Source organism: Trachurus japonicus, chromosome 19 (assembly GCF_045865225.1).
Source record: "Trachurus japonicus isolate A0001 chromosome 19, Traja_1.0".
NCBI lineage: Eukaryota > Metazoa > Chordata > Actinopteri > Carangiformes > Carangidae > Trachurus > Trachurus japonicus.
In genome coordinates this window covers 2,303,868-2,321,339 of record NC_140925.1, presented here as the reverse complement: position 1 = coordinate 2,321,339, position 17,472 = coordinate 2,303,868, and the positions used below count along the sequence as shown (strand labels likewise).

Here is a 17,472-nt window from a genome sequence, read left to right as displayed (position 1 = left end):
TATTCTTCCTACACTGATGCTAATTATTCAGTAATTTATAAACACTCTGGATTAATAAATGATTGTACTTTTAACAGCAGGTTTGGCTCCTTTAAAGCCATAACAAACATATTATGATCAAAATATTATGATAATAATCCTCTTTCTAACCCATAAATACCTCTAGTTCATTATTTAATCTATGTTCAATCCAATAAATCGCCTCAAAACAATAGAAAATGAAATTAATAAATGAAAACAGTGGATGTGTGGTAATGTTGCACAGTCCACGCCCACCCTCCATATATATTTTACATTTACATAGAAGCGAATGCATTGTAGCAGGAAAGCGTCTCTGTGACCGTGGCGACGTGGAAACACTCGTAATGAACACGTCCTGGCGCTGATTGTCTCGTCACAAATCATTCTGTGACACACTCATTTGTTTTCCAGTTCGCAGCCGCTCGGCCGTGATTAATGTTCCTCCTCGCTCCTCAATCCGCTCCGCTAACGCAGGAAATACATCATCATGGCGTTAGTTAGAGGATCACCTGGACTCACACACACACACACACACACACACAGGAAGCTGCTTTGGTCGATGTCCAGAGGTTCACATGTCCGTCAGCCTGATTGGAGATTATTACACTGACAGATTTCACACTTTTACGGAGGCGTATTGCATTCTCTTCAATAATAATTTTTAAAAAACAGTTTTTCTGACTAATTATTTTCTGTTTTTCGGGGTAATTTTTTTCTGACTTAGCTTCAGGATTTCAAAATCCCATGAGAAGCTCCCACCTGCAACTAACGATTTCAAAATAAAAGTGCTACATCAGACTGTTCTGAGTGACTCTCTCTGAGGAGGAGTTCTGTAATAACAGGTCGTTTGCTTTCCATATAAATCTGAATTTACTTGGAACACAGTGAAAATAAGACTGTATTTTTTGTGGAGCATATCCATGGATGTATGTTAAGCAATGTAAAAGAAAAGCGCCTTTACTCATTGTGTTATGAGTAGTACTTTTATTTTGAAGGATGTTTGTTATACGCTCCTGGATGTGACGTGTGTAGCTTGCCCCGGGAAAAGTTTGTTGATGCTTCTACGTGTTGGAGCCGTCAGTCTGGAAAATAAAGCAACGGTGGAACCTGAACCAAAGTGGAGTTTGAATAAAAATCCTTAACAATGAATCTCATGGATCTAAGAAGAAATTACCCCGCAAAACAGAAAAATATTAGTCAGAAAGACAGAAATAATTACCTCGAAAAACAAACCAAAAAATGAATTACTCATATGTATGCAATACGTTTCTGTACACTTTAGTCATACACTGCAAAAACTCAAAATCTTATCAAGAATATTTGTCTTATTTCCGGTGAAAACAATCTAATTCTACTTAAAATAAGACTCATCACATTAAAAAGCAGCTTGTTTTTAGACACTTTTTACTTCTTTCAAGCAGATTTTCACTTGAAATAAGTAGAAAAATCTGATAGTGGAGCAAGTTTTTCTTTCTTATTACAAGCAGAAAAACTTGCTTTGACTGGCAGATTTTTCTGCTTATTCCAATTGAAAATTAGTTTAAAACAAGTGAAAATGATCTAAAAACAAGTACATTTTTTAAGTGGAAAGAGTTTAGTTTTGACTAGAAATAAGACAAATATTCTTGGAAAGATTTTTTTGTTTTTGCAGTGTAAAGTTTCTTGGAAACAAGACAAGCGAGCAGCAAACATTTGGATGAGTTTTTTATTATTTGCCCTCAGACAAAAGTGAAAGTGAAAGTGAAAGTGAAAGTGTGGCGTCTGCAGTTGGACCTCCTGTGGCCCCGGACAGAGTTTGATGTCGCTGCTTCAAAGAGAAAGAGCCCAGAGGAGGATGAGGAGCTGGGAGCCCAGTGCTGCCTCAGCACCGCCTCTGTGTGTGTGTGTGTGTGAGTGTGTGAACAGGGATTTGGGCGCTTGGAAGCTCCATATCTGCTCCAACAGGGGAGTTTAAAGGTGCAGAGAGTTGTTTGGGGGCTGTTAGTTTCTGTACGTGGCTGCAGGCGGCGGCGGCTGCTGCTGCTGCTGCTGCTGCTCACTGTGGCTTTTATTGATAAATTCAACATTTCCTGGAATCATTTTCACAGAACAAACCAGGTAAATTCATGCAAAACTGCTGATGCGCGTTGCCTTCAGGGACAGTTTTTCATCAACAGTCTCTGTATTTCCCTCTAAAACAACTCTGTGTGGTAACGTTGTGTTATTATCTCATAGCGTGGTGAATGTGCAGCTCACAACTTGTCCACCAGAGCGTTGTGGAGTTGTTGGATTGTGTATTTGATGAGTTTGATGATGAGGGAAACCAATTAAGAAATCCCATAATGAGCCTCCGTAGCGTAGCTCTGAGCAGCTCACGGCTCTGCTCCGCCGTTCTAAAAATAGCTTGCACCGACAATTAAAGGTAACGAACCTACTGCTATGACTATAGGGATTATGGCATTGGGCCAGTTTGCCAAAATGTTGAACTATCCCTTTAAAGATGGATGATGGATTCTTGTTTCTTGTTTTAAACCTCAACAAAATATTCAGCTGAATGAAGCAGAGCATCAGAAGTCGTGACCCTGTAGTAAAAACATGGCAGCAGTTTATCAGCTTGATGCTTCGCCAGAATGAACTCCCTTTAATCTTCAGATCTTGAAACTGTTATTTTTATTCATCCAAACCTTTGAGACTATCTAATGGTTCAGATATGAAACACATCCAGTTTTCCTTCCCTGCACTCGACACGGTCTCAGATCAGATCTCTGGGAGCTTCATGTCCGTGGCCTCCTCCCTCCTCCCTCGGAGCGTCGTCAGTCTGAGGAAAAGGAACACGCTGCCGGAGGAAACCAGGTCAACACAATCACTGACCTCCTTTAAACCGGTTTCCTCAACACGCAGCCAAGGCTTCTCTTTCCCCGTCGCACTGCAAAAATTCAAAATCTTACCAAGAATATTTGTCTTATTTCTAGTCAAAAATGTCATTTCTAGTCAAAATAAATCTAATTCTACTTAAAATGAGACTCATCACATTTAAAAAGCAGCTTGTTTTCAGACACTTTTTACTTTTTTCAAGCAAATTTTCCACTTTAAATAAGTAGAAAAATCTGACAGTGGATCAAGTTTTTCTTTCTTATTACAAGCACAAAAAACTTGCTTTCACTGGCAGATTTTTCTACTTATTTCAATTGAAAATGAGTTTGAAACAAGTGAAAATGATCTAAAAACAAGTTCATTTTTAGGTGGTGAGTCTTATTTTAAGTGGAAAGAGATTAGTTTCGACTAGAAATGAGGCATTTTGACAAGAAAGAAGACAGTGCGACAACCGCAGCTGCTTTTCTTTTTAGCGCAAGTTGCTCACTTATCATTACAGCTTTGATTCTCCTTCTTTTTTATTCTTATTATTATTACGCAGCTGCTGCCTGAGAATAATATAAAGCCCAGAGGGCGATGGGCCCAGCGGGGGAGGGCAGCACTCAGGGTGATTGTAGGGCAGCAGCTACATGAGTGTTTGCAGAGTGGACTGGACTTTAATGGAGCGTGTGAACATTAAAGTTCACATGCTCCGACTCCGCAGCGACAGGAAACAGCAGCAGCAGCAGGAGAAACTATACTTCTTCTTTATGTGTTGTGTCATTTTTCTGCTTTTTGACGGAGCTGCAGGGGATGTCAACATTACTTGTTTCCAGAATTAATCGTGGTATTAAAGGCCAGTTACGCCACAATTACTTAATCGTAAAGATTCCTAAATACCGATTATGTTGGAACCATATCGGCAGATGTGCACCAAAATAAAGGTAAATGCACCAACGTAACGTTGAATTGGTAGGAATTTAAATGTTAGCGTGTCATTTGTTACAAAAAAAGCAAAACAAAACCAACATGAAAGATTAAAATAAACATAGATGACAATTTATGACCTGAATATTTCAAATAATTCTACTGGGGGATTCATAATTTGTCCTATATTAATAGATACTATAAATGTTTTGTTTAAACAATGAGTAATGTAGTTATATTTTGACTATATTTGAGTATTTTACACATTCATAGTGTTGTGAAATTAATTAATGCATAATAATCGTGATAATCGTAATACCGTACCAAGAAAACTTATAATCGTGACATCTCTAGTGTGGACAGGATGCAGGGCCGGCCCCTGGCATAAACACTCTATGTGGTTGTTTAGGGCCACAGCCGTTAGGTGGGGGGTCACATGATCAGAAAGGTACCGGGGTTCATCAAGTCATTTAAACATCCTGAGGTCTGCACGTGCAGCTATGAGCTTTATATGTAATGTGAAGTCAATATTCAGCTTCTTTTATCTCACATTTGAGACATTTGGTGAAAATAGAACGGCAGAATGACAACATTTGTGCTCAAAAAGCAATCTCACAAAATTTCATTTTAGACTTGTTTTCTACACGTATCTATTACTGTATTCATATCCTATTTCAAGCACCAAAACAGTTCATTCTCATGACTGAAGGAGTGTTTTCACAAGGGATTTGACATTTTTCAAAAAGCAGACCTCAAATTTCCAGCATTTGGCCTAAATTATTTCTTTATACAGTGTTCTAGGACAAATTGGCCTCAGTGTGCTTCTTCTAATATTTAGACATAAAACACTTCTATTTATCTTAAAAAGATAAATTTAAGAAAATATGTAAAAGTCGAGAAAATGTCCTCAAACCTCAGAGGGCATAAACACGTCTGTATTCAGTTTTAACCAGTGATTTGGTGTTTGCGCTTAGAGTGCAGGGCCACAAACAAAAATCTTGTTTAGGGGGCCACCAAAATCCTAGGGCCAGCCCTGACAGGATGGATCTGGTTCCAGACCCAGAACCATTTCTGAGCAGGTTTTTTTTGTTCTTTTTAATGTAGGACAGCAGCAGAGTCATCGCCGCTCCCTCAGGAGATGTAGCTGATGTAGATGCTCTGTCTGAGGCTTCATCTCCTGCTGTATATTCAGAAAGAAGGTGTTGGCCTGTAGTTCTGTGCAGAGCTCACGGTGTGTGTGTGTGTGTGTGGGGGGGGACGACATGACGCAGCAGTAGAAGCCTCAGAGGAGGAAAAAGAAAAAGCTCAGAGACACTGAGTTAACAGCAAAAGGTCAAGGAGCTGGTTTGGAAAGCAAAAGGTCTGACTCTGCTGGGGGGGTGGGGGGGGCAGTAGGGAAATGATTCCTGTGATTAAGTGCAGTGGGACTCCACTCGCAGGGCAGAACTTTAATCGGCAGTAAAAGAAAAAAAAAAAACCAGGAGTGAAGCTGCAGCCGCTGCCAGAGAGGCTGAGCAGAGAGAGGCTACATGTTAATGGATTTACATTGTGTTGATTAGCATGCTAGCTAGCTGCATATGTGTAGAAATATGCAAATAAGTCAAGTCAAGTCAAATCAATATGATAAGAATAAGTTAGTGCAGCAGCAGCAATAATATGTTTGTACAACATCAATAGTAAGTAATAAAATAGATGTAAAAACAAAGATAAGACAGGGCAAAACAGTGAAAGTAATCATGAAACAGTTAGGAGAAAGAAATACGTGTAAATATTAATTTACAAGTGACTAAATACGTATGCTGTGAGGTGACCACGCCCTCTTGATTTGCATAAATGAAAAGAGCAGGGAAATAAATGATGCAGTATTTCAAAATAAAAGTCCTGTGAAATTAGTTTAAAGAACATTTTCATTCATATTTATATGGATTTTAATTAATTTACTGAATGATTCACTTGATTCACTTGGATGGATGGATGGATGGATGGATGGATGGATGGATGGATGGAATGATTCACTTATATATTCATGTATTTAGGCTATTTATATTTCTGAACATATTACCTGATTGATTTCTCTATCGATTTGCTCTTGGTCATGCACGTTTGCACATCACAGGATTTCTTTTTCCTTTTCATCCAAACTTTCATTGTGGTCTCTGGGTCGTTTGGTTCTGGTTTAAACTGAGTAGTGAGTGTGTGCCGGTTCAGGTTCGGGTTCAGGTTCAGGTGTGAAGCTGCCAGTCAACTCAGTGACCTCTGACCTCCAGCTGCCCTTGGCCTGCTGCTGCATGTGGAGGCGTGGCCTCTGTGGTCTGTTGAATGATGCAGCAGGTCTCTGCTCTCTGCCGGGTCAGAGCAGCAGCGTGTGGAGGTTCAGGAGTCAGAACATCGGTGTAGCCTGTCAGACGCCTCAGTAGATTTATGACAGAGCAGCTCGGCCTCTTCTGAGCCGCCGCCCTCAGGTCAACACGTTATTTAACATCAGAGCTGCTGCTCTTCCTGCTGCGGCTGATAAACCTCTGATCATTTATATTTATAAACCTGATATCTAAAGGGACATTGTGTAACTTCTCCTGTTATCTCTTCATGAAAATCGATTATTTGGTTCAAAAGTCTGTTTTTCATTAAAGCAGCAGTAAGCGATCCGGTGGTTTTGTCTAACTTCCTGTCAGCAGATGGAGTTAGCAGTCCCCGCCCTCGTCCCTACGTCACCACATTCACGCGCATCCCTTGGCTGCACACACAGAGAGGACTGCCCCTTTATGCCGTTCTCTCTCCTCATTGGATAAAGGTTGTAGGATACAAGGAAAGTTTTCTCCTCGGCTCAGAGCAGAGCAGAGTGACTGACAGACCCGTGTTTCAGACCAAACACTCTATAGAAGTGATTGCTGTCGGAAGATACAACTATTTAAGACTTATATTAACACAAACATTCACCTTACTTCTGCTTTAACAGTTTTTTTTTCCTTTGGCCATACAAGCGAGACCACAACGCTAAATGGAGTAATTCCTACACAATGTCCCTTTAACACCCCTCTCCTCTCTCTGTCTCCAGCCTGTGAGCTGATGAACCAGGGCATCTTGGCGTTGGTGACGTCGACGGGCTGCGCCTCGGCCAGCGCTCTGCAGTCGCTGACGGACGCCATGCACATCCCTCACCTGTACATCCAGAGGAACAGCGAGGGCTCGCCGCGCACCGCCTGCCAGTTCAACCCCAGCCCCGGGGGCCAGCGCTACACGCTGGCCGCACGGCCCCCCGTCCGCCTCAACCACGTGATGCTCACGCTGGTGGAGGAGCTGCGCTGGCAGAAGTTCATCGTCTTCTACGACATCGAGTACGGTGAGTGACCTGCAGAGGAAACAGACGGATGCTGAGGCGGCTTCTGATTGGCTCAGACCGACCGTGTGTTCTTTGACTTGTCATGTTGAGCTTTATAATGTGTGTGCACATGAAGCTGCTGCTGTTGTTGTATCGTCAGGATTCCCACGAGTCCTGGACAATGGTTGACCAACTTTCCAGTCATGGAAAACACCTGGAAAATGAGAAAATAAGTCAAATATCCTGGAAAAGCTTGAGTTGTCCTGGAGTTTTTTTGAGTGGCTGAGTGTTTCCAGTGTCGGAGCTGTTGTCTGGATCTGAGTGACAGATGGAGGAGCAGCTCAGAGCTGCAGTGGCCTGGTTTAAACACTAAAACTACATGTTTTTGGAGTGTTTTTATGATAAATTTGTCATAATTTCTCAGCATGTCAGAGATTATTTCATAGATGAGTCAGAGCCTCAGACTGCACATCTTTAAATCAGACTTCTGGGGCTGAGAGAGGAAGAAACAGAGAAACAAACTGGTTAAATTAACAAAATAAGGTTCAACTTGTGACGGGGGAAGAGTTAGTGTTTGGTGTCTGTCTGTCTGAAGCAGCTGGAGGTGAAGTGAAGAACAGAGTGAGAACCTGATGTGGTCGTTCTGCTGTTTCCTGCTGCAGGAGATGGTCACCATGTGATTGGCTGTGTTTGCTTTGTTTTGTTTTTTATAAGCTTTATTGACAACAACTCATGAGTATACACACAGATGAACACAAACAAAGCAACATTATAAACACAGCAGAGGGTTTAAAAGTGACAACAAGACAAAACATAAATATTTATTCAAAGAATATGTTATAAGCTTTAAGAGGAATTGCAATGTTTAACATAGGCAGAAAGTTCTTGCTTAAAAGTCTTAGATTTGTGTTTGTGTAATATGGTTAATACAGGTGAGACTGGGACAGTGCATCCAAACAGAATACACCGTTCCAACACAAAGTAAACTGGAGGTAAGATCAGTGGTGAAACAGTGGGTTTACTCCAGAGGATGTGATTGGCTCTGTTGTGTTTGTTTACGTTTACACCTGTGTGTTCGGCTGCACAAAACCAAGATGGCGGATTAAGACGAGATTTTCTGGTTATCGAGTCCAGGCTGAATTCAGTCGGGACTCGGCTGCAGGAAAGCGGACACATGCTGTATCTGCTCCCAACCAGGCTGAACTCATCATGATGTTACATTGGTTCAATCTGATCAGAGATCAGTGTGTTTTACAGTTATTTCAGGGTCTAATTTTTATTTTCATTATTGATCCACCATCGTTCAGTGAAGAAGCCTCTTCCTACTTGAACTGTAACATCTTCATTTGTATAAAATCTGTTTGGTGATGGTTTTGGCGACTGGTGTATGAAGATGCATCGCTGTCAGGACTTTACATACCGTAGAACGCAGCTGAGTATCAGCTGCACCAGCTAAATGTTAAAAGAAAATACATAGCCTATATAGGCTGCACTTATATAGCCGCAGGTTTTCATGTTGTAACATGAGATATTTACATAGAAAGACAGTAGGAACTGTGACAGTTTGTTCTGGTTACGCTCCTCTCCTCCATGTCCTTTTTTTTTACAACGAAGCCAGAGAAAAATCAATAAATGGAGCGGTGGAAAACGTTACATAACATATACAATGTTACAACGTGTGTGTTTGTGTAGTCTTAACCGTCATAAACAAAAGATTGAGACGGGTTACGGAGCGCGTTTGTGTCGCGGTGCAGAGACGAGAGCTGGGACACCGGGGCGGGGAAGAAAGTATCGGCTTATAGTCTGGAAAGTACGGTAGATTATGAATTATGTTATTAATAAATTGTTGATTGCAAAGGTGGAAGTTAAACGGTTACATCACCGATTATAAAGACGTGTCAGCGTTTAGATTTGACCTTTCGTGTTTATGTCTCAGTGAGTCAGTGATCGATACCGTGGTCTGGTTCAGGAAGCCGTGGACGTGCTCTTAGATCTTATATCTTTCTCTACGTGCACATTTAATATCTGAGAGAAAATTTGACCAACTTATTCTAAACATGGACACCTGAATGTTTGATCACAGCTCAGTCCGATGCTTCTCTACGGGACGTCCGTGTTTAAGTAGAGATCAGAGGTTTCTCTCCTCCTCCTCCTCCTGCTCCATATTTAACGTTGTGTAACCAGTCAGATAGTTTTCTCTCACCTGATGTAGGGAGCAGATCATTGAGAAAGGCATTAGGAGGATAACATAAGTGCAGACGGACCTAAATGATTCTGGATGTCTCGTGGCCTCCAGGAGGTTTTCTACATGACGGATGAAGCAGCAGCAGCAGCAGCAGCAGCAGCAGCAGCAGCAGCAGCGTCTGTTTGGGAGCAGCTCACCATGCAGGACTGTGTCTTAATGAAATCACATTAGGACCCATAGATTTCTGAGTCCAGTCGATACAGGATGGTGGCAATTACAATATAAGGATATAAACAGATGGCGGCTTTTAGCCTCTCAGATGCTCAGGATGATTTAGAGAGAAGCCGGCGGCTCGGTGAAACATTCAGACCGAGGCAGAGCAGAGCAGAGCTGCAGACGCTGTGGGACTCACACACACTCACACACACAGGAGATGGATGGGAACATCTCAGCTGGGATGTTTCTGCACAACGTCAGGGATTAAAGCTTCTGGCCCATGTGTCGTTTACGTTTCTCGATTCCTGTGAAGATTCTGCTGCTGAACAGGAACTTTCTCAACTGAAAAACCACCAAAACTTCACAAAGTGGTGATAAAAAAAACAGTTTCTAGTGTTAAAGCAAAACTAAACATTTAATTGCAGCAGCTGCAGCTTTTAAACATGACAGGAGCTGCAGACCTGGAGCTAAATACTGTATAAACCCTGGTTCCTGAGGTCAGAAATACGTTTTTTAAATAGCAAACAAAGAAATATAAGAAGACAAAACTAAAAGCACTGATGCAATATGACAAAATATGATACCTACACATAAAAACCTATATATATATTTTAGTAATCAGATGTTATTTTATGTTCAGAACATACATTAGCCTTTAACAATGCATAATAACCACAGGCTACATCAATCAGCAGTGGTCTGAGCTAGGGGGGGAATTAATAATGGAGAAGAAAAGAACATGAACAACATATCAGATGTTGAAAATGTTGAACGTTTTATAATTTCATGAAAAACATGAGCTCATTTTAAATTTGAAGGCAACAACACGTGTCAGTGAAGTTGGGACAAGAAAACCAAAAGGTTAAAGGAGCAGTGTTGTTCAGTCAGAGTGTTGAAGCTGCAGCTGGAGCTTCCTCTCTCTCAACATGAGCTGGGTTCACATGGAGCCAAACGGTCCAGTTAGAACCAGTTCAGAGTCCAAACTCAATGAAATTTCAGTGGAATGAACCTTTTCTGAAACCCAAAGAAATGAATATTGTGTCATGTTAACGGTGAAACTGAATGTCGCCTGGTTTCGTTCTTTCTGCTCCGTGTCTAAAGGCGTATAGCGACGTTTCTTCACCTGCAAAAAATGTTTGAATGAAAGAGCGTTGTGGAGTTGTTGGATTGTGTATTTGATGAGTTTGATGAGGGAAACCAAGAAATCCCATGAGCCTCCGTAGCGTAGCTCTGAGCAGCTCATGGCTCTGCTCCGCCGTTCTAAAAATAGCTTGCACCGACAATTTTTTTTTGTTAAGTTTTTAGTTTATTTATTTATTTCATTCATTTATCGAGCATAAAAACAAAAAATAAAATAAAACTCATAAAAAGTAATGACAATACTGTAACTCTTGAATGAAAGGGGGCAGAAAGAAGCGAACTTATATTGTTTGCCCCTTGTTACAAAGAATTAATTCACAAATTAGATAATACCTGCATCCAATTACATACAATTAAAGGTAACGAACCTACTGCTATGACTATAGGGATTATGGCAATGGGCCAATTTGCCAAAAATGTTGAACTATCCCTTTAATTCTTAGCCTGAACCCGGCCGAACACCAGATCACATATAAACAGTTAAAACCTGAAAGACTCATTCAGAATGAATTCAGTCAGAAAGAGGAGAAAGTCTCTGTGGAAACAAACCAGATTCAAGATTCAAGAACTTTATTGTCAAAGTACAGTCGACTTTTATAAACTGCACTCAGGAAATTAAATAGATTAAAAGAAAAACACCAGAATATACACAACCAAATAAATACAAACATCTTTTATTTAAATATTAAGTGTTTGAATAAATAAATTAAAAGAAAAACAACAGAGGAGGAGGAGGCTAGACCAGCTGATAGAGTTGTAGTTGTAGTTGTGGTTGTGACAGCAGGAGGTGAAGGAGCAGACTAAACCCTGGAGGAGCTGAGACACTTCCTCCTGACAAGATGTAATAACAGGAGCTGGACTGAGAGGAGAAGTAATATCAGAGCTGTCGTTCACAACACCTCGCTCTGCTGGGAGAAAATAAAAAATAAAATAAATAAAAAACTGTAACGAGGCTCAGTTTTCTGCCTGACACCTCCTCACCTGCTCAGGTGCAGTCAGAGAATCCTCCACTAATCCGAACAGAAAAGAGACGACGTTGTAGACTACTTTTTTAAAAAAAGGTTGAATTTCCAAAAGCAAATTTGAAAACGATGACAAAACTTAGATCAATATTATAAAAAAATACCATAGACTTAATGAAAAAAGTCTTTAAACAATAGTGATAGCAGCTTTTTAATGATCCTGTTGTAGAGTTTTTAGTTAATAATGCAGTTGAAGAGCTGCTCACCGCAAAGATAACTGGGATTAGTGTGTGTGTGTGTGTGTGTGTGCGTGTGTGTGTGCGCGTGCGTGTGTGTGTGTGTGTGTGTGTGTGTGTGTTAGAGACACGCTGCACTGTGTGTTCCCTCTCCACCAATCAGCATCAGCAGCCTCTGAATGTTTGTTTCACTCTCTGCATGTTGATCATTGTTAACGTTAGAGCTCCTCTCTGGTGGATTCTACTTTCACTTTCACTTTCTCTTCTTGCTCCTCTCCTTCCTCCTTCTTCCCCTTCCTTTTCCTCTTCCTCCTACTAATTTTCCTGCTCCTCTCCTTCCTCCTCCTCCTCCTCTTTCTTCCCCTTCCTTTTCCTCCTCCTCTCCCCCTCCTCTTCCTGATCCTCTCCTTCCTCTACTTCCTCCACCTCTTCATCTTCCCCCTCTACTTCTTTCTCCTCCTCCTCTTCTTCCTCCTCCTTTATCTTCCTCCTCCTCCTCTTTCCTCCTCCTCCTCCTCTTCTTCTTCCTCTCTTTCCTCTTCCTCCTCCTTCCTCTCCCTGCTCCTCTCCTTCCTCCTCCTCTTCCTCCTTCTTCCCCTTCCTTTACCTCCTCCTCCTCTTCCTCTCTTTCCTCTTCCTCCTCTCCTTCTTCTTCCTCCCCTTCCTCTTCCCACTTCTGTCTCCTCTTTCTCTTCCTCCTCCTCCTTCTCCCTCCTCTCCTTCCTCCTCCTCCTCTTCTTCTTCCTCCTCCTCTCCTTCCTCCTCCTTCCCTCTCCTCCTCTCCTTCATCCTTCTTCCTCTTCCTCCTCCTCTCCTTCCTCCTTCTTCCTCCTCCTCCTCCTCCTCCTCCTCCTCCTCCTCCTCCTCTGAAGGCAGCAGCAGCGTTCACTCCTTCTCACTCTGTGTAAAATGAGTTCAGCTGCTGAGACTCAATCAGTGGACGGAGAGCTTCATCATGGTGACGATGATGATGATGATGATGATGATGATGATGATGATGACAGGGTGACTCAGCACTTCTCTGGTCTGTGACCGGCTGAGTAACGGTTTTCGGCCTTTCAGAGAGTTGTTTTGTTTTGATTTAAGGAGGAAATTGATGTTTCTGCTGCTGGCGGCCATATTGTCTTCTTCCAGAAAGCCTTAAAGTTACCACGGCAACGCCTCCACTTTATATATGAGGAGTAAATAGTGTAAATACTGAGTGAGCGTTGGCACAGCAGTAACACTTACTCACACTGTCTTCTTCCTTTATTAGACTCCATCCATCCATCCATCCATCATATCCATTATCCAACCCTTCTCACTATCTATCTATCTATCTATCTATCTATCTATCTATCTATCTATCTATCTATCTATCTATCTATCTATCTATCTATCTATCTATCTATCTATCTATCCATCCATCCATCCATCCATCCATCCATCCATCCATCCATCCATCCATCCATCCATCCATCCATCCATCCATCCATCCATCCATCCATCCATCCATCCATCCATCCATCCATTATCCATCCACCCAACATATCCATTAACCATCCATCCATCCATCCATCCATCCATTATCCATTCATCCTTCCGTCCATGCATCCATCCATCCATCCATCCATCCATCCATCCATCCATCCATCCATCCATCCATCCATTCATCCATCCATCCATTATCCATCCACCCAACATATCCATTAACCATCAATCCATTCATCCATCCATTATCCATTCATCCTTCCGTCCATCCATCCATCCATCCATCCATCCATCCATCCATTCATTATCCATCCATCATCCATCCATCCATCCATCACCCATCCATCCATTATCCCTCCCTCCCTCTATCCATCCATCCCTCCATCTCTCCATCCATCCATCCATCCATCCATCCATCCATCCATTATCCATCCCTCCATCCATCTATCCATTCATTAGCCCATCCATCCATCCATCCATCCATCCATCCATCCATCCATCCATCCATCCATCCATTATCCATCCATCAATCCATCTGTCCATCCATCCATCCATCCATCCATCACCCATCCATCCATTATCCCTCCCTCCCTCTATCCATCCATCCATCCATCAATCCATCCATCATATCCATTATCCATCCATCCATCCCTCCATCCATCCATCATCCATCCATCCATCCATCCATCCATCCATCCATCCACCCATCCATCCGCCCATTCATTATCCATTCATTATCCATCCATCCATCATATCCATCAGTCCCTCATCCATCCATCCATCCATTTATCCATCATACCCATTATCCATCAATCCATCCATCCATCCATCCATCCATCCATCCGTCCATCCATCACCCATCCATCCATTATCCCTCCCTCCCTCCATCCCTCCATCCTTCTCTCCTAGGACAGATTTCAGTTAATCCTCAGATAGAGAAACAACCTCCTCCTCTTCCTCTCTGGACTTCATCACATCAACATGAACTAAACCTCCGCCTCCTGTTTCTTCCTCCTGACACTAATCCGCTCTTCTTCTTAATTCCTGTCGTTCCCTCGTGTGCCTTCGTTCGTTCATTCGTTCTTTACATCCAAACTTTAAAACTCATTCATCCATTATGATCCATCTCTGTCTCAGATCATCAAACAGATTTTAATATTAGACCCAGACAACCAAAGTAAACATAAAATGCTGTTTTTAAAAGCTCTCCAAGCCTGTGTGAAAAAGTAATTGCCCCCCTTGTTAAATCATGAACTAACTGTGATAAACCAAACCTACAGTAACACAGTGGTTCACTGGTATAGCAAAGCTGGGGAAATTTAATTTTATTCTATTTCATTTATTTATTTTTAAAAAAGGACAATGTACATTAATAACATCAGTTCTTTTCTCTTTTTAAGGAAGAGAAAAGAGGAAGCCCAACGTAAATGCACCGGGATTAGCAAGTAGCTAATTTTCACCGTGACTTTATAACACTTTCCAGATTTATAGATGTCAATGATTTAGTTTTTTCATCTTTTTTTAAATTTAAATTTCATTCGATCGTGGCATGATGATCTCTCAGTTTACTTCACTTCACTCAAACAGGCAAAAAAAAGAAAAAATAAATCTGTAAGTGTATGTCTGCATATGTATAAATGTGGACAGGTTTGTATATATTTGTAAAAATAGAAGTGCACAAATGATATAAAAAATGTTGCATGGCGACATTAAGTTTCAGACCTAGGAGTTTACTAGAGCGATGAGTTTCTTCTGTGTTTTGATACATATATTATCTCATTTGTAAAAGGATTTCTTAAAAAAAAAAAAGGTGGTAGACAACCTAAGTTGCAATGTAAGAGTTGCATTATTATAATTTTTTTGTATTAAACTTTTTTTAATTTTCTTTTTCTCAATGAATGAAACAATTAAACTAAACATAAAAACTGTGAGAATAATAGAAGAGCATGGTGGTAGAAGAGGAAGAAGAAGGTCGGTTCAGGATTCATCACATAAAAGTTGAAAAAAGAGGACAAAGAGTGGGACACTTCACTTAATCTTCCTCTAAGTCCTCATCGCTCCCATTTCCTCCTCTTCATCTTCATCTTCATCTTCACCTCATCCCTCCTTCCTCCCGGTGGCGGGGTGTGATGAGAGCAGCCATTAGCGGCGCGGCTCGGCTCGGCTCGGAGCAGGAAAACCATTTATTCAGATTACAGGCTGATTGTTGAGGTGGAGGAGCAGATGAGGAGCAGATGAGGAGGAGATGAGGAGCAGATGGGCTCCGAGGTTCTGCTGTCTGGTCCGGTGTGTCTCCACTGTCACCGGCCTGATGAAGATTAAAGCAGCAGCTCCTCTTCCTCCTCCTCCTCCCTGCTCCATGTTTTTAAAGGTATAATGTGTAGGAATTCCCCCCATCTAGCGGTGCGGTTGCATATCTGAACGTATTCTTGATGTTGCATTCAGGTGAAATGGGGCAGACGTCAGGCAGACAACAGATGCTGCATGTAGGGACGTCACGATAATAGATTTTTTTGGTACGATTATTGTCAGAGAAATAATCCCGGTATTACGATTATCACGATTATTATGTATTAAGTAATTTCACAACACTATTAATGTGTAAAATCAAATATAGTTAAAATATACATTAGCAATTATAAAATATTTTAAATATCTATTAATATATAACCAATTATTAATCCGCCAGGTAAAGTGTCATTAAGTGTGTGTCAAGTCATTAATTGTCATCCATACCAAATGTTTAAATTAATTTAAATCTTTTTTTTTTTATTACAAATGACACTCTAGCATTTAAATTCCTACCAATTCAATGCTACGTTAGATAAATAGACCAGTATCTCTGCATTTACCTTTGTTTTGGCGCACATCCGCCGACACGGTTCAGACATAATCTTTTTTTGGAAAGTGACGGTATTTAGGAATCTTTACGATCAATTAATTGTAGCGTTTAATACCGCGATTAATTGTGAAAACAAGTAATTGTGACATCCCGAGATGCATGTAACAGGATAAACAAGCGTCTATGTAAACAAGTGGTGTCCGTGACAACATGTTGTCATGGTGATGTGGTATTGTTTTACCGTCTTTCTCTGGTGGAGTAAAATGACATCCGGTTGGTTTGCCGACGGCCGTCTGCCTGACTGCACCTGAATGCAACACCAGTGCCTCCGTCCTTCCTCACACTACACAGTGGTGACAGTTTTAACAGGCCGTTTCCGTGGTTACCTACGGTCACGATGCAACATGGCCGTCTCGGTTCGGTGCGTCGCCCACTTATGTATTTGTAACGACTTGTAACAACTCATTCTAAGGAACCAGAAAGCTTTCATTTGTATGCAGCTGTGATTCACCTTCAGTCAAATACGGATTTATGAAAGACAGGTTTGATTTTTGATCATAAAAAGACAAATAAGTTACACACTGGGGCTTTAAAGGCTAGTAAGTGAGCTGTTTGCAGCCGGTCATATATCCAGGGAGGATGCTGTTGGACACCATTAACACATAAACACACTCACATTAACTCATTCAGAGCCAAAAACACTCTGTACACCGGCCATAAACGGACCGAACCGGCTGTGAATGGGCGGCCAGAAGCAGTGTTGTCAACTTGGTGACTTTCTCGCTAAATCTGGTGACTTTCCAACATCTCTTGGCAACTTTTTCACTTGTCAAAAGCAACTAGCAACACATCTAGCAACTTTTTTCTGGTGTTGTTACAAACGTTTCTGGTTTGGAGACTCCGATGTGAAAGCACAAACCTCCAATAAAAAGAGATGAGCCTATTCAGGTTATTTGAGAGAGAGACAGACAGAGATACAGAGAATCATCAGTCAAAAAGGTTCAAAAGAGAGTTCTGCTTGAAAATGTCTCCTTCAAGTTAAACCTCCCAGAATGCTGAATTTGCAGAAAACATGCTGTATTCAAATGAGGAGAACTAAAAAGTGGACAAACTTTTCCATTTTTTTTGTCCTGGTGAAAGAAGAGAGTCTCTCCTTTCATTTGAGAGATTCTGTGTCATTTTAGTCACAGCACAACATTTTCTGTGGCTGTGTGAAAAGTAGTAGTTGGGAAAAAAAAACTCTGGCACTGAATGAGTTAACATCTTTAGGACGATTCAAAGCTGCAGAGGAGGAAGAGGAGGAGGAGGAGGAGGAGGAGGAG

The 17,472-nt window shown here is 41.4% G+C and overlaps 1 protein-coding gene across 1 annotated transcript in view; it reads left to right on the top strand.

Annotated features, from left to right (window-relative positions):
* The window catches only part of grid1b (glutamate receptor, ionotropic, delta 1b), a 691,238-nt gene that overhangs the window by 378,638 nt on the left and 295,128 nt on the right, over positions 1–17,472 (top strand). The window contains 1 exon segment of the mRNA XM_085761156.1: positions 6,836–7,120. Within this exon segment, the coding sequence (XP_085617282.1) occupies positions 6,836–7,120 (285 nt within the window).